We start from the raw sequence: 19,008 nt of genomic DNA, 5'->3' as shown, positions 1-19,008 counted from the left end.
TGGTTTCGTAGACGGTGACGATCATATCGATATAGTTCATTTAGATAACGATACGAGAGGAGGAGATAGACAGATTGTGGTGCTGATATTATCCACATGCTATAACAAATTTTGTTTTCTTTAACAGATTTGACGCCTTAAGATGTCGGACATCCTCATCATCAGTGTCCTCGTACAGTGGCCTTCTCGTGGGGCTCAGTGCAGTTATCTCCCTTATTTGGACTAAAACCGACTATTGGCTTTCCTAGACGCATGGTGCTCTAATACTCTATCAAGTGGCAGCAAGGAATGAAACAAGTTCAATATGAAATAACACTTTTTTCATCAAATGATATGAATTCAGAACAGTTTAACAACACGTTGGGCAATCGTTATCAGCTTGAACCACAGGACCTCAACAGTATCTCAACAATTAGATCTCTGTTCAAGTCCAAATGGCCAAAGTGGGAACATTTAAAAAAATTAGATCACCAACGGTGCCTAAAAACAGTCAAAGACTGAATAAGATATCGCATTTGATAACATGTTATTATTATTTTTTAATTTGTTTATGATAGTTTGCAGGACGTTTGCTCAGTGCTATGTTTGGCGTCGCCTTGATATGTATTGTCAGGCGACGCGAAGAGATATTGCCGTATTCAAGCATGATAAAACCAGATATTCATCTAACATCAAAAGAATTTCTTGCATACTTATCCAAATGTGCCATTATGGAAGAATTTGTGTTGTATTTATATATAGTTTTATGATTTCATCGTGTCAATGAGCTACCATGATGTTCAGTGTTTTAAACAATGACATTAACTCGTCCTATTTAAATCCGACATCCAAGGACATCAAAGTGACCTAACACTTCGCTAGTACACGTGACGTCATACGTAGCGGGGGAAATATTATGGAACATGATAAGAAATGATTACACTAACAATCAATAACAAAAAATGTCCATGAAAGCAATTAACATCACATCGGGGGTCAGAGTATCGGGGTGTCTTCTCAGTAGGGGGCGACATCAAGTTGATAGTACTGGTTTTATACAAGTTTGGTTTATACAGGTAGGTATTTACAAAGGGTTTTGATGCCCTGAAGCACCTCGCCAAACCTTTGGTAGGCGAAGGGTTTAGACTTTCCTCTCTTCGTCTTACTTACTTACTTAGTTATATGACCCGTGAAGATCCGGGGTAGAATAGGTCTTCAGCAACCCACACTTGCCGTATAAGGCGACTATGCTGGTCGTAAAAGGCGTCTAACGGGATCGGGTGGTCAGGCTCGCTGACTTGGTTGATACATGTCATCGATCCCAATTGCGTGGATCGATGATCATGATGTCAATCACTGGATTGTCTGGTCCAGACTCGATTATATTACAGACCGCCGTCATTTAGCTGGAATATTGCGTGTGTGTGGCGTTAAACAACAAACAACCAAACAAACAACCAAACTTACTTGGAGATAATAATAATAATATTGGAGATTTTACGTGCACTTTCCGACTTCAAGCGTATGTCGCACACGGGCCCGCCAGGCTATTTAATGTGTTTCCGAAAGGGGGAAAAGGAAGTGGTGGTGCAACCCAGGGGGGGGGGGGGGGGGGGGGGGTCTAAGGGTTGCTTATATAGTAATTTTGAGATTTTGAGATTCGGAATGAATGCCAAGAGTGGGTGGGGGACGAACTAAGGGAGCTGTGTGTGCTCTCTACGTCTCTGCACCAAGGCTTATATAGCCAAGGTCACCTGCCAAGGCTTACATCATAAATACAAACAACAGTATTTAATGAAAGGTGACAAAGTTACACAGCTCGACCAGGACGGCTGACAGAAAATGTACAATACAATGGTGATGAGGAATAACAATGTGGATGAGCATCTTAAAAATAATGGCAATTAATGATTCTAGACAAATTGTCGTAACTGCGTTAGGGCGTAAAGGGGGACCCTAATACAGTTCAACGTATTGTCGTTCATGTCGTCGTGGTCAGTTAGGCCACGACTTTGCAGCTCGCCATGCCAGCATAGGGTTATAACACTATACATGTACATGTTATAGCTACATGGTATTTAGGGGCGGTCGGGTAGCCTAGTGGTTAAAGCGTTCGCTCGTCACGCCGAACACCCGGGTTCGAATCCCGACATGGGTACAATGTGCGAAGCCCATTTCTGGTGTCCCCCGCCGTGATATTGCCGGAATATTGCTTAAAGCAGCGTAAAACCAAAACTCACTCACTATATGACAATTAGCCTTTGGAATTAAATGTTCATCAGACAAAGGTTGTCCCGAGTCGGACACTGTGACAATGACAAAAACATGGCCATTGGACTCAAAATATGTAAAATACATAGTATTGTATATTGTCCTGTATGTGATTTACCACACTACAAAAGGTTAGTTATCTGTGAGAATAGTTTCGTGAAAGGGAACCTGGTTTCTTTGATGTTTATGGCAGGTGTTACCATCATAGACTTTAATGGTATTTTATCTAGCATTTGTTTGTCATTTACTCTCAGTGCTATAGAATATGACCCGTGAAGATCCGGGTTAGGATTGGTCTTCAGCAACTCATGCTTGTCGGGATCGGGTCAGGGTGATGCTTGTCATCGTGACCCAATTGCGTGGATCGATGCTCATGATGTCAATCACTGAATTGTCTGGTCCAGACTCGACTAATTACAGATCGCCGTCATAAAGCTGAAATATTGCCGAGTGTGGCTTGACACGACAAACAAACACACATTATACGGATGTTACATACAGGATGTTACCTGTGGTATCTTTTATGTTAGGGTTCTTGTTCAGTGGAAGGATACGATCTCCATTGACATACAGGATGTTACTGTGACATTTATTTGTTATGATATTCTTTCATGTCTCGCTTGTTTGTTACTTACAGCAGACGCTGCGCCATCATAGTAAGAAACAATCCAATGCATTTTTGTTTGTTTTTGAAACCCATAACAGCATCCACGTGTTACATAACTATAATCTCTGTTTACATTCTAAGGATGCGCTCCGAGCGAAGATGGAATAGAAATGCAAATCATATTGTTAGATCATTGCATGACAGACGATTCGTGATTGTAATTGATAGCTGATAACAGTGAGTGAGTGATTGAGTTGGGTTTAACGCCCCTTTTAACAGTATTCCAGTAATATCGCGGCGTATCAGCTTAACGTGGGAGGAAAGCCCGAAGTGATGCAGGTCTCAAACGTTTACCACTTATGTGAAACCCACGAGCACTGGTATGGTGCTGACAAACCTTTAAACATAATCGGGGCGAATTCGAACCCACAATCATAGCTTTCTGGCGTGCCAAAGGGATCTTTTGAAGGGGCGGCAATATATTCATATAAAATCAGGCGATGGGGAACATTTTGGATAGATAAACTAATAACCGGAGAGCTGAGTTTGGAGTCTTTGTGAGAATGACCCATCAAAGTCGTCGAGACATTTAGTTTGTAATTGTTCCAGATGAGGAGACCATGCGACACAGAATCTTTTTATTAATTCTATAGCATGATAGCCGAAACTAGCTTTCACATGAGATATCGCCTACAATAAAAAATGCATCACAACGTTTTGCAGATCAAATAACATCTCAACAGATGGTTAGCTATACAGTGTGAAATCAAGGCACTGGTTATTGGTGTTTACAAACTCAAAAAAAGTTCAAAGTATGATTTTGGGTAACAAATAGAATTTCTCCCTTGTGACTTTTGATATCAGATGCATCAACGCTCGATCAGCCTCGGAGGTCTAAACTTTTATCGACTGGTGTCGATGTCTATTACACAAACCGAATGTTCCCTCGATTGTAAACCTTTTTGGGAGTAGACGCTTTGGCGCTCAGAAACGAGCACAATCAGCAACATTTACAGAGCGACTTTTATCATTTCCATTCGGAACCGTCCTCTTTTCTGATCGTTGTCGGGATACAGAAACGGGGAGGTTTCTCCGAATGCTTCCCTCGCGCGTACCGTTAATGTATAAGCTATGCTGTTTGGCTGATTTGAAAGTTTATTTGATGTGGCTTTCTATTTTATTGATTTTAATGAGAATGATTTACAATACATGTCTTGGTATTTTTAAAAATTCTTTCTTTCAGGATTAGAAGGATTTTGGCCTAGGGAACCATTTGTATTCCATATATTTATTTGTTTGTGGATTGTGTATTAAGGCTATTTATGTTTTCGTGATATGAGAACATTAGAGAGGAAAACCCTAAGTCTGTATATTTCTTTGAGAGCGTTAGAATTTAAGATGCTTTATTATGATAATATATAAAAAATCTGATTCTTGAAAAGTCATTCTGCGACAATGCAGTACAGAGTAGTAGCGAATACAATTCCATATATTTTAAGTCTTCATTGTACACCATTGCCGTTCAAAGATACTGTTAATATGCTGTTAATACAGCACCGTCATATGATGGAATACTGTTACCAACTGGGGGCACGGGTGGCCCAGTCGTCTAAGGCGCCGCGATTCGCTGTGCAGAGTTGCGTCCCTTGGACACGCCAGAAACCTATGATTGTGGGTTCGAATCCCGGTTCGCCCCGATTATGTTTCTAGGTTTGTCAGCACCATACCCGTGCTCGTGGGTTTCACCGAAGTGGTTAACGTCTCAGACCTGCATCACTTCGGGCTTTCCTCCCACATTAAGCTGACACGCCGCGATATAACTGGAATACTGTTAAAAGCGGCGTTAAACCCAACTCACTCACTCACTGTTACCAACTCAGGCACTCGTTCACTTGGTAATGCAACCTTAAAGTATGTATACGCCTATCGTGTCTGTAACTGCTTGTTTAAACACCTGGGATCACTTGCACAGAGCGATCTTAGCGCTACGACTATTGTAAGCCTACGTTAAAGTATGGGAGTTACAATCACCATAGCGCTGAGATCGCTTTGTGCAAGTGGGTCCATGTTAGTTTGATAATTACTTGCTTCCGAGAGTATCTACTTTATATATCCTTGACATTATGTCTTTAAGATTTATGCAGATCGAATGCTGTGGTTCAGCTAATTAATGTTTATCTAATGCTTTAAAGAAAAGTATAACGATTACATGTCAGTGTTACAATATTCTCCGTTCAAGAGAGAGTGTTGTTCGTTGTATATTCACTGTAAGCGAATTTATAGTTCCAAGTTGCGACACAATGCAATAAACACATATCATATACCCTCTGTTTTGTTTCTTAATCCAGAGAATAGGTCTTCAGCAATCCATGCTTGCCGTAAAAGGCGACTATGCTTGTCGTAAGATGCAACTGACGGGATCGGGTGGTCAGGCTCGCTGACTTGGTTGATGCGTGTCATCGCATCCCAATTGCGTAGATCAATGCTCATGATGTCAATCACTGGATTGTCTGGCCCAGACTCGAATATTTACAGACCGTCGTCATATAGCTGGATTATTGCTCAGTGCGGCGTCAAACAACAAACAAACAAACTTGATCCAGAAATCCGCATTTTGCCTGTTAGTATTCGTTGGAGTAGTGTGTCATTACCGTTATATTGGTGGCCTTGGGTGGTTATAAAATATAACGGTTATCATGCGAGTGTGTTTGGGTATGTTAAATATCCTGTATTATGAATATACATTGCATTTATCGAGTCTTGGCCCTGCAGTCTTTTGAGCCTCCGAAATTTGAAAACCCAACTTACTCTCTTGCTATAATAATTTTGACATGTTTAAAAGGAGGAAAAAACGTAGTGCGGACAACCACGTCTCCGATAGGGATGGGTTGCTCGCCACGCTGAAAATCCTGGTTCAATTCCCAGTCATGGTTGCACTAAGTGAAGGCCATTCTGGTTTCCCTGGCTGCGAAATTGGGGGTAAAACCCTATCACTCACCCTCTGACACGGCCAATAAAATATATCAGCTTATAAATATATCATGTAAACAGACGAGCCACTTTGAGATATAAAGTTTTATTTCCAATCCGTATCCAATCAACAACCAAAATAACACAGTGGATGGTTCCCTCCCATAACGTTGACCTCCAAAATGCAGACCTCCCAAAAAGCAGTTAAAATTAGCTCACTAATTAATTGGGCCATGCTGGTCACATCTGGGTGATACCATTTTACTTAATCAAGGGTACAGGGTACTAATTACTGATGCAACCAGCCATAACGAGTGTTGTTTTAACGGGACTGCGTTTTGGCAGGTCTACGTTTTGGGAAGATACCCAGTGGATATCAGATTTCCAGAAAAGACTAATATAGAATGCTCATTAATTATACACTCTTCGACTGGTTTACAGTCGGTTTGTGGGAATTTAGATACACACATGCATACAGTATAACATTGTAACAATCCCGATTTACTATCAGTTAGGAATAATACAAATCACTGTTGGAACACAAAAAAGCTATGTATAAATATCACTTCTGCGATAGGTTCCATCAAACAACTAACCACAGAAAACCTGAAAATCAACAAGACATGTATGAGAGGCACGACATCTATATAAGAGTGAGTGAGTGAGTGAGTTGGGTTTAACGTTGCTTTTAACAGTATTCTATTTTATCGCGGCGTGTCAGCTTAATGTGGGAGGAAAGCCCGAAGGGATGCAGGTCTCAGACGTTTACCACTTCGGTGAAACCCACGAGCACGGGTATAGTGCTGACAAACCTAGAAACATAATTGTGGCGAACCTGGATTCGAACCCACAATCTTAGGTTTCTGGTGTGCTCAAGGGAGGCAATTCTGCAAAACGAATAGCGACTTAGACGACTGGGCCACCCGTGCCCGCTAGACATGTATGAGAGTCACGACATCTATATAAGTTATAAGTTATTAATAAATAGATTATTCAAAGATGTTAATGGATTACTAGTATTTATGGCCGTGTAGGCCAATTTATTATATACTTCAGTGTGAAAGACTGAGGTTTCTGAAGTTGAGAAAAGTGATATTTTCATTGCAGTGAACATAACAATTGCTATTTCACTGCAGTGAACATAACACCTGATATTTCACTGCAGTGAACATAACACGTTGACGGAACTATTTTGGCCTACACGAGACAGCTCGTACACAAACTGTTGATTTACGTCAGTTCAACGTTTACAAATCATATAATGACAGATGATCATTTATGTAGTTAATACCGATTCTTACCGTTTGTTATTTTGTTGAAAATGATTTGTATTAAACTGTGAATTTCTCTTCTGATTTGTCAGTCGTTTCCCAAAACGCCATTTTGTTACTTGAATTGCGTGTATTCTTTCGCTTCGAACAACCGTCTCATTGATTTGAAATTTATTTTTCGATGAAGTTGATTTTGTATATAATCATATTCAAATGTATACTAAAGAATTTTAGTGACATCAAATATTTTTGGTTACTTTTGTTTATATTTTTTTTAGATTTAGCAAGGACGGAACTACATTTTTAGTCGTACTTACAGGGGGTGGAAAACCGTCCATGTGTGTTATGTAGGGAGAATTTACGCTTGAAGGTTTTATATTTGTAATGAAATAATTTAATCTTCCTGCAGACGACTACACCAAAAGTATATAATAAATAGGATATTTCATGTGTCGATTGAAATATCTCCTTTCCCCCGTCACTCGGTGAGAGAAACATTATATTTCACTCGACACATGAAATATCCTCAATATATTCAGCAAAGAAGAGTAGTTGTCAAGGTTTGGTAGTTTTGATATTGTAAACTTTACTTTGGCAAGACAGAGGTTACTTTGATTTCAATTGACCCGAAAACGTCATGTCAACAGTGAACGTGATGTTTTTAGTGTAACGTGTAACTCATATCTTCTGTGTACCATGCACGTCATGTCTTGTGATCATCACGTCTACAGGGAATGTCCCATATAGAATTACAGTGCAGGCCATATTTACAGTGTACCATGCACGTCATGTCTTGTGTTCATCACGTCTACAAGGAATGTCCTATATTGAATTACAGTGCAGGCCATTTACAGTGTACCATGCACGTCATGTCTTGTGTTCATCACGTCTACAGGGAATGTCCCATATAGAATTACAGTGCAGGCCATATTTACAGTGTACCATGCACGTCATGGCTTGTGTTCATCACGTCTACAGGGAATGTCCCATATAGAATTACAGTGCAGGCCATATTTACAGTGTACCATGCACGTCATGTCTTGTGTTCATCACGTCTACAGGGAATGTCCCATATATAATTACAGTGCAGGCCATATTTATAGTGTACCATGCACGTCATGGCTTGTGTTCATCACGTCAACAGGGAATGTCCCATATAGAATTACAGTGCAGGCCATATTTACAGTGTACCATGCACGTCATGTCTTGTGTTCATCACGTCTACAGGGAATGTCCCATATAGAATTACAGTGCAGGCCATATTTACAGTGTACCATGCACGTCATGTCTTGTGTTCATCACGTCTACAGGGAATGTCCTATATAGAATTACAGTGCAGGCCATATTTACAGTGTACCATGCACGTCATGTCTTGTGTTCATCACGTCTACAGGGAATGTCCCATATAGAATTACAATGCAGGCCATATTTACAGTGTACCATGCACGTCATGTCTTGTGTTCATCACGTCTACGGGGAATGTCCTATATAGAATTACAGTGCAGGCCATTTACAGTGTACCATGCACGTCATGTCTTGTGTTCATCACGTCTACAGGGAATGTCCTATATAGAATTACAGTGCAGGCCATATTTACAGTGTACCATGCACGTCATGTCTTGTGTTCATCACGTCTACAGGGAATGTCCTATATAGAATTACAGTGCAGGCCATATTTACAGTGTACCATGCACGTCATGTCTTGTGTTCATCACGTCTACAGGGAATGTCCCATATAGAATTACAATGCAGGCCATATTTACAGTGTACCATGCACGTCATGTCTTGTGTTCATCACGTCTACGGGGAATGTCCTATATAGAATTACAGTGCAGGCCATTTACAGTGTACCATGCACGTCATGTCTTGTGTTCATCACGTCTACAGGGAATGTCCCATATAGAATTACAGTGCAGGCCATATTTACAGTGTACCATGCACGTCATGTCTTGTGTTCATCACGTCTACAGGGAATGTCCTATATAGAATTACAGTGCAGGCCATATTTACAGTGTACCATGCACGTCATGTCTTGTGTTCATCACGTCTACAGGGAATGTCCCATATAGAATTACAGTGCAGGCCATATTTACAGTGTACCATGCACGTCATGTCTTGTGTTCATCACGTCTACAGGGAATGTCCTATATAGAATTACAGTGCAGGCCATTTACAGTGTACCATGCACGTCATGTCTTGTGTTCATCACGTCTACAGGGAATGTCCTATATAGAATTACAGTGTAGGCCATTTACAGTGTACCATGCACGTCATGTCTTGTGTTCATCACGTCTACAGGGAATGTCCTATATAGAATTACAGTGCAGGCCATTTACAGTGTACCATGCACGTCATGTCTTGTGTTCATCACGTCTACAGGGAATGTCCTATATAGAATTACAGTGCAGGCCATTTACAGTGTACCATGCACGTCATGTCTTGTGTTCATCACGTCTACAGGGAATGTCCTATATAGAATTACAGTGCAGGCCGTTTACAGTGTACCATGCACGTCATGTCGTGTGTTCATCACGTCTACAGGGAATGTACTATAAGGAATTAAAGTGCAGGCCATATTTACAGTGTACCAAATAAGTCATGTCGATAGTACATCAAGTCTACATTTATATCATGTACGTCATGTCAACAATGTACCATGTACGCCATATCGACAGTACGTCAAGTCTACAGTGTATCGTGTACGTCATGTGTACCATGTACCATGTTCACATTGTACCATGGACATCATGTCTACAAAGTACGTCACGTCTACAGTTTACCACAAATGCCTTGTCCGCAGTTGTACGCCATCTACAGAGTACGTAATTTGTTTGTTTGTTTGTTTGGTGTTTAACACCGCACTCAGCAATATTTCAGCTATACGACAGCGGTCTGTAAATAATCGAGTCTGGACCAGACAATCCAGTGATGAATACCATGAGCATCGATCCACGCAATTGGGATACGATGACATGCTTCAACCAAGTCAGCGAGCCTGACCACCCGATCCCGTTAGTCGCCTCTGACGACAAGCATAATCGCCTTTTACGACTAGCATGGGTTGCTGAAGACCTATCCTCCCCCAGATCTTCACGGGTCACAGAGGACGTCATGTCCATACTGCAGAGATACAAGTATTCTCTTAACTCTCTTGTTTCCGGGTATAGTAAGGTACAGTTATGTTCTGATAATAATATGTAAATAATCAGGGTATGAAATTCCCAAATATTTCAGCCAGACCACAGGACTCGCTAGCTGAAATACCTGCCAGCCCTGACCAAAACCTGCCTGCCCACTATAATCATATGTTTCTCAGGATAATTTAATTAAAACTTTAAATCGAATTCATTGAACATGAAGTAATGCAAGAAAAGAAATAGCAAACACTTTTTAGGTCAGATTTGTATTTAATATCCTGGACTACATCATGTAAATATCCTTATTCCTAAACAGGGCCTAAATTTTAGGTTAGCTAACGGGGTTTCTTTTTGGTTACATTTTATCATTCATCTTTACATGTGAATTAATGCTTATCATCGGGGAATATTTAGAATATATTCACATATGAAACATAACCCGACCGCCGGGCAGGGGGATTTGAAAACCTGGCAGCCCGAGTTGAAATCAACCCGTCTCGGACGGTCGGGCAGGCAGGTATTTCGAACGCTGAAATAATGCACCAAATAGCATTAAACAAGCACAAGAAAAAAATATACAATGTTTTTTAAAATGCCACTCATAAAGCAGAGGTTTTCATACACACTTGGTTGCAAACTATGTAAATACTACCTTCACAATATATACATAATACTATTGACATTGAAATAATGAAAACAACAGTCTTAATGCTAAACAATTGATTTTGAAATCATATGAATTTGAATTGACGTTGTTATAATACAATTTTGAACTGAACATGACATGCTAACTGCATAATCGGAACAATTAGATGGTTCCTAAACACGAACAAACAAGTATTTGTGACGTTTATAAAAAAGTATAAAGGATGTAAAATGCACAACAAACTAAATCAAACATACACCTACAACCACAGCATGGATATAATCAAAATATCAAGTAAAAAGCATGTTTAGTTAATTGACGAAAACGTCACAATGATATTTTTATCAATCATCCAAATTGGTGAGTGTCATTTCTCCAAGGCTAGAAAATGAGTAGTTATAATTTTAATTGTTTGACCCTAATTCTCTTCATGGGGATGGATAAGGCCGTTTCTCATTTCTGTAAATCCAAATTAATTTGGTTCATAGTTGTCCATGTGTTTGTCATGTTTATTTGTGGTTTCATGTAATGTGTATCATTATTGATTGATTGGTTTGTTGTTTAACGCCGCACTCAGCAATATTCCAACTATGTGACGGCGGTCTGTAAATAATCGAGTCTGGACCAGACAATCCAGTGACTGATATCATGAGCATCGATCCACCCAATTGGGATCGATGACATGCATCAACCAAGTCAGCGAGCCTGACCACCCGATCCCGTTAGTCGCCTTTTACGACAAGCATAGTCACCTTTTACGGTATCATCAAAAGGTATAGCTGATTGCTATAACATATTGTACCAGAGTCAGCACGGTTGTGGCCTGTGATGACCATTCACACAACTGAACCCAACTGTCCACAAACACTATCAAAAATAGTATCGGAAAACCTGGTTTTCCGGACACCATGAAAACAAAACTGATATGACCATATATTTGAAAACAAAAAGTACAGACAATGCTGTAAAATAAGTGCAAAGGAAAAATAGGGGATGATTTTGACGGGAGTCTGGAAGCAGGTAATGTTTGTTTGTTTGTTGTTTAACGCCGCACTCAGTATTCCAGCTATATGACGGCGGTCGGTAAATAAACGAGTCTCGACAAGACAATCCGGTGACTGACATTATGAGCACCGATCGACGCAATTGGGTCCAAAAAGGTACGTGACACATGGTCGGATGGTGTCAATAACGACCACTTAGCAGAATGCACTTCCTGCACCGATGTAGCCTTGGGCATGGGAAGGGAAGTCGTGTGATGGCAACTAAAGCCTCATGGGATCATTAAAGATCCACTGACAAACAAGCCCCTCTCACGCACGGTGGTAAAATGTACTAAGGCGTCTCAGGACCATAATTAAACTGTAGGCAGAATCGGGACTTTTGTTTATTCCACATGAGATGATGTCCGCACAAGGTTAGTTGTTCGACGTGATGCACAGACCAAAGTGGTGTAGCATCCGTGCACCAGATGTTCCTTCTAGTTCTTCCATGAATTTTGATTTTTGCACGACGGGAATGACCGCTTTCCATTCACTAAATCACATCATCAGTCCAAGATGTGGTCATTGCATAAAAGCCGTGGTATCTGAGGACGCATTTGTGTGATTTGCTACTATCCTTTCTACTCTGTTGAAATGTCTGAAACTAAAACATATCTATACTACATTCATACAATGTGTTCCCATACTTATTTGGAGGTGAATAGATAAACAAGCACGAGCGGAAGATTACCGCCATAAATAAAATACAATGAGCACAAAGAAAAACATAATCAGAGATAAACACACAAGTAATTCTTTCCTCAAGTATGCATTCTCTTTACAGCACACAGCGAACAGGTATGTAGTATATATTTGATGACACCAGCTGACAGTAGAATGGACTGCAGTCTACAAACCACTAGACGTCGGTTTTCTGACCGATCGGCGTATGGAACATAATTAAAGTATCTTGAAATACCATTGTCCACTAATACAAAATATTTAAACCGGCAGTTTTAACACCTGTTACTTGGCTAATTACTTCACTGAAATTACATAATGAATCACTTGCATTTTCCATAGCAGAGACTAAACAGATGTACCCTCCTCAGCAGGGTTATGTTTAGGAGCCTTTGGACCAGATTGTGTTATCTTGGTTAAGAGTCTCCTGATCTCAGCCCTGTACTCTTTGATCATCTGAGGGCTCATGAAGTCTTTCTTCTGTAGGACATGGTTCAGAAGGACGTCAACATCTTTGGCTTCTTCGGATGCTTTCAGGTGGGAGCTGGTGAGCAGCTGCTGAATCTCATAGAGATCAACGGACATTGAGAACTGACTCTTAACAGCATTGACGGTATTGATGGTACTGTGTGGGTTCATGAGAAAGTCCTGAAGCTTCCTGATTACATCCATTGGAAGAGGGGAACTGGAGAAAGATGCTTTAAGGGTGGTGAGTTTGCTCTTAGTTGAAGATGCGGCCTCAAGTTCTTTCTTCATATCTTGTATTTCTGAGAAGCTTTTCTTGATGATATTAGCATATCTGGCACTTCCCTTTATTGTCTTCTGACATTTGGGGCAGACTGGCAAAGTGGCATACTTTGCCGATGCAGCTTTCATCCATATGTCCATGTACGTCTTGGTGAATACATGATCACAAGATTTGAATCTGATGAACGTTTCTGACTCCTCTGATGTGGTAGAGGTAGTTGGAAGTGGCCCCTTATAACATTCACTGCACAGGCACATTTCTCCACAAAGCCCAATACACTTATGTCTGCATGGAAACACCATCTTGTCACATGGCAACTCGCATGGCGTGTTGGTACATTCATCAGAACACAGCTTTGTGCAAGTAGAATGTTTGCATCCACCAGGACAAACTTCCGTACATGGGAGACAGACTTGACCGCAGGGCTTGCTGCATACACTATGAGAACAGGCGGTGGTGCAAACGTCACTGCAGGGAGTACAGGCAGCTCCACAGGGTTGCTGACATTTATGGGAACATGGGAGCTTCTTTTTACACTTTTCTTTGCATGCCTTGTGAATACGCCCAAAGAAGCACGCTCCACATGTTCCCTTACACTTGTGTCCACAGTCAAGTGTAGTCTGACATGGACGGTCACATATTGTTGCAAGGTTGGCTTCATGACACTTTGTCTGGAGGATGTGTTCACATGGCCAGACTTTCTCTACCATCTCTGTACAGAGTTCTCTGTGTCCTCCTTTCCGGCAGTTGCCACACTTTCCCTTGCATTGGTGACTACATGGCAGTTTGGTGTTACATGTCTTGGTACAGGCCCAGGAATATGGATCTCTGGAACAGGGAACCATGTCCACATGACGACACATAGGAATGGTCTTTGGTACAGGAATACGACAATTGTCACATTTCTCAAAACATTTCTTTGGACAATCATGGCTGCACTGTGGAAATCCTCTGGTACAGGGTTTCCTGCATCTGAAACCATTGTGCTCCCGGTCTACGTTGTGACAAATTCGTTCACAGACATGGCCACATGGCAGTCTGATATCACATGGTCTTGTACACCCTCCTTCTGGAGCTTTTTCAAAGTCACTAGCTTCGGAAGCATCTATTGTCACTTCCGGGTGATTTTGGCATTTCAACCGAAGGGAGAGACCAAGGAATTTCTTTTCTTTCAATGTCTCAGTAATCTTTTTCCACAGAGAACTCTTTTGGGAGAGAAGATGAAAATTTCCAACAGCATAGAGTCCTTCTTTTGCCCTTGACAAAGCCACACATACTCGGTTCTCAATACCAAGGAATCCTATCGACCCTTCTTCATTACTTCGGACAAAGGAAAGTAAGACGATTTTACACTCTTCACCTTGATAATTGTCAACAGAGGTAAGCCGAACACCTTTAAACATGTCTGTCATTTTAGACATGTGTTTTTTGATGAGTAGGATTTGACCTGTGTAAGCAGCAAGGATCGTGATCTCAGACGGTTTGTAACCTTGAAGAAGAAAATATCGAGTAAGAGCAACAATGAATGACGCTTCATGCTCGTTGGTTTTACTCATGGTTTCACTTTGATGCTCTTCGTCATGTTCATGGTGAACAAAGAAGACATTCTTTTCAACCCCGAGGACATCCGGAAATGTGGTAACAGACTGATGATCTTGAAGCTCAGGATAAATGTGTTTGATGAGGACAGAAATGTCAGGTCTCATCCTATGCTGGTGCCCGAGAGTGACATGGTGCATGTCATTCTTTATCAGTCTCTCAAAAAGAGATATGTCTAAATTGTAAGTCTTTGCTAGTTCATAGACAGTTGGATTTGGTCTGAGCTGTTGATGATCGCCAATAAGGATGAGATGCTGACATCTAGGATTGAGTGTTGTGATGATATGAGACTCAAGGACCTCAGCAGCCTCTTCAACAATGATGATTCTCGGAGCAACAGCTTGCAACAGAGCTGCATGTTTGGCAGCTCCAGTTGTTGTCATACCAATCACTTTTGCTTCAGCTAGAATATCTCTGTCCTCTTCTTGGAGAACCTCTTTCAAACGACTTGCTGTTTTTCGATATTCCTCTTCTTTCCCTTGGATGGATTCCTTTAGATAGTTCTGGTACTTCAGCAGCCAGTATCTGTACAGAGAGGCTCGTTGCTGAATGGGCACAGCCCAAACATCATCTATACAATCAACCTGTTTCTCTTCCATGCACTCTTTACTTTTCAATATACTTTCCAGCTGCTTTTTGAGTTTCTTCTTCTGCTGAGGCTGAAGCTCCCACTCTCCATCCTTCCCTTCCTTCTTTTTCCCGTCTTTCTTCTCCAAACTCTCCATACTCAAGGCAACGGATTCCATAGCCTTCTTAATACGAAACGCTGAATTTCCCGATTTTGTCTGAAATATGTTGTCTTGATCATCAACCAATCTCTGAGCTGTAATGATATCTGCCTCTTCATCTGCATTCAGCCCCTCATCATCATATTCATCATCTTCAGTTTCAAGTTCTAGTTGTTGTATTGCTAAGGGAAGACCCTCTTCCAGTAGGTAACGGGAGGCCCCAAGCCAAGCCTGAATTGCGCACCCTTCTTCAAAACGAGAATACTTCCCAGTTGTAATAGCTCTGAAGATGTCATTTGGGACAAATGGACGAAGAGGTGCATCCATGAGAACATAATTCTGTGATGACTCAAGTTGCAGTCGGAGTCCATGTAGTTCCGGGCTTTCAAATTTATCCTCCTCCTCCTCCTCGTCGCATCCTTCTTCCAGTTCATGTATTTTCTTCCTAATATGGGACCTGAACTGTTCTATCCAGGCGTGATACAGGTCAACTCGATGAACAAGTCCCAAAGACATGACCTTCTCAACATCGATGGGTTTGTTTTTCTTCTCTTGGATGTAACGAGAACAGACCTTTAATATAAGCTGAACCCAGTGTTCTAGCAAAGCGATTTTGGCCTGATCACCTTCGCTCTGACATGTCAAATCCTCCAATCCTAGCCAGATTTGAACAGCAGCCATGTTGGAGTCTCTTGCATATCTTTCCGTAAGTGATTGGTAATGATGGCCATCCATAAATCGCATCAGGACCTTCTCATTGAGAATTCCAATTGAACTCACCTCAATCCTTCCGCTAACCTCCTCTATATCCCGCCTTAAAGCTGTCATAAACTTCCTGCATTGATAAGAGTTATTTATGACACTTCTTCTGACACTCTTCTCCTTACGTTTTTCCATTCTGAGTTCTTTCAAGTTGAATTTCTTTAATTCTTCACTGCTACTTCTCCCTCCAACTCGAACAATATCCTCTTGAAGAAAACGAGCAATCCCTTCCAGGAATTGGTCAAGAGCATGGTTTGTGTAACAAACTACCAACACTGCATTGCTTGTTGGATCCTTTGACCAAGCAGTTCTGTTTGCGAAAAGCACCTCGGCAATTTTTAGCCCAACATATGTTTTTCCAGTTCCAGGAGGGCCTTGAATGATAGCTACCTCTTTAGTCAGTGCTGTCTTCACTGCTAGCAGCTGTGTATTGTCTAAGTTAAAAGAAGACAGATGCGGCCATCCTAAAACGTTCAGAACAGGTACTGACAGTAAAGCTGGTGACTGGTCACCAAGTACTGCCAATGTGTAGCTAGTGATGCCTCCACCTTCCAAAAAATATTTTGGAGGACCAACTGTTGTCTTGCATTCAACAATATACTTCTGGAAAGGCATGTTGTCTGTGATCTGTTGCAATCGGCAAAGTACATGCTTATATGCCTCAAAATAGGCAGTTGTTTCTGCCATGATGAAGGAATCATTTGCCTTGGCATTTAGGATGACATCATGGCCACTTTCAAATCTAACTTGGATGATACCTTTTTCCAGATCCTTGACATTTCTGTTTGTCACAGTAGCAAATATGATCGTTTCAAAATCATCTTGAGACAAACAAACCAACGACCCATAGATCAATCTCTTCGATGACTGCCATCTGATCTTGCTGGTACTGGAGGTATCAAACTTCAGTCTGGTTTCAACGTCTTCATTACAGACTGATCCAATGACATGGACATCATAATACAGCCGCAAATCTGACAATTTCTTAGGTGTTTCTCCTTTCTTCAAAGCATTTCTGTAGTCTTGTATACCCCTTCTCAGAGGTTGGATGTAGTCTTCTCTCAGCAGCCTAAACTGTACATCCAAGTAGGTGTTGAGGTCTGGATAGCTTCCCTGGTCCTTGTTCTTCCGAAGGAAAACATCCTGATTAAGTTGCAGATCCTCTGGGTCGGGATACATCTGCAACTTTCTGAAATCATCTGGAGGAGTATCATCATCGGCATTAGTCATTGGCCTTCTTTTTCTGCCCTGCGACTGTTTCACCCTTTCTTCTTCCTTTTCAACTAGTGCAGCTCCCTGGCACATTGCCAACAGTTCCATTCTATTCTGTTCGAGGTCTGTATGGATAGCTGTTAGCTGGTGTACATCAAACACTGCCTTCATGACCACCAGGCTCCCTACACATTTTTCTGCTGACGAGGGAAGCCTATGACAGATTGTGTCAAAGAGACATAGTAATCGTTTGACCTTGTCAACCATGTTAACTGAATATGGAGGCTGTAGCTCACCTGTTAGAAAATTCATTACATGCTTTTCAATAAATGTTGACGAACAAAGTTTTGTTAAAACCAGCAGAACACTTTCTCTATGTATAGATTTACATGCCTTTTCTAAAATCTGTAGCAACAGATCCATCCAGTCCGGTTTTATTCTATCCAACTTTAGCAACATTTCAAAACCATTATTTGCACTGGTCAATTCCAGTGTCACATCTTCACAACTGTCTCTAGACGCCAGGTCACTCAGTTTCCTGTAGCCCATTGGTCTCTCAACATATTCCTTCCTGGCTCCACGCCCTGGGGCTCCTTGGGATCCATCCTCGGGTGATCTAGCAGTACCTATCACCTCACTGCTTTGCCAACGTCTCATACCACTGTCCCCTCCTTTTCCACCTCTATTATTTCTTCCACGCGATCTGCCTTGGTACCTACCACGCCCATTGTCAGTACTCTGGTCATTATTGTGTCCTTCTGACTGACCTCTACCGCGGCCCCTGTTACGTCCCCTCCATCCTCTACCTCGTCCTCGGCCTCTTTGGTCAGGTGATTCATAAGCATGGGCTGGCAGATCTGATAAACTGTTTTGCCTGTCTCTATTGGTCTGCTCAAGATCTGTTCCAGGAAGTCTCACAATACGGACAGGGAAATTACCTTCAGCCATGCTGCAGCTAAAAAATAGAGACAAGCTGAAGAGGCACACGGACATTATTTTGTTTTCTGCAGATTTTCAGTGTAATATGCTTTTTCTTCTTTTTGCATGATTTGGTTTGCTGGTTTGTTGTTTTACGCCACACTTAGCAATATTGCATTTATATCACGGCTGTCTGTAAAAAATCAACTCTGGACCAGACAATCCAGGGATATCTTGAGCATCGATCCTCGCAATTGGGATCGATGACATGCTTCAACAAGGTCAGCGAGCCTGACCACCCGATCCCGTTAGTCGCCTCTCACGACAAGCATAGTGGCCTTTTACGGCAAGCAGGTGTTGCTGAAGACCTATTCTACCCTGGGTGTTCACAGGTCTCTTTTTGCATGAAGGCAATAACTGAAATAGCACTGTAAGA

General features: G+C 41.4%; 2 protein-coding genes across 6 annotated transcripts in view; one reads left to right on the top strand and one right to left on the bottom strand.

Annotated features, from left to right (window-relative positions):
• Positions 1-1,263, top strand: part of LOC124137543 — a 54,371-nt gene extending 53,108 nt beyond the window's left edge. The window contains exon 10 of the mRNA XM_048398955.1: positions 128-1,263. Within this exon, the coding sequence (XP_048254912.1) occupies positions 128-248 (121 nt within the window). The 3' untranslated portion in view covers positions 249-1,263. The remainder of the gene's footprint in view (positions 1-127) is intronic.
• A 4,654-nt stretch (positions 1,264-5,917) lies between these two features.
• Positions 5,918-19,008, bottom strand: part of LOC124137544 (NFX1-type zinc finger-containing protein 1-like) — a 31,042-nt gene continuing 17,951 nt past the window's right edge. For all 5 annotated transcript variants that reach the window (XM_048398951.1, XM_046503890.2, XM_048398948.1 and 2 more), the window contains one exon: positions 5,918-18,609. In XM_048398951.1, the coding sequence (XP_048254908.1) occupies positions 12,954-18,602 (5,649 nt within the window). In that variant the 5' untranslated portion in view covers positions 18,603-18,609 and the 3' untranslated portion in view covers positions 5,918-12,953. The remainder of the gene's footprint in view (positions 18,610-19,008) is intronic.

The sequence above is a fragment of the Haliotis rufescens genome, unplaced genomic scaffold (assembly GCF_023055435.1).
Source record: "Haliotis rufescens isolate VD_foot unplaced genomic scaffold, xgHalRufe1.0.p SCAF_19, whole genome shotgun sequence".
Taxonomy (NCBI): domain Eukaryota; kingdom Metazoa; phylum Mollusca; class Gastropoda; order Lepetellida; family Haliotidae; genus Haliotis; species Haliotis rufescens.
Note: the sequence above shows the minus strand (reverse complement) of the source record. Positions and strands in the feature narration are given on the sequence as shown.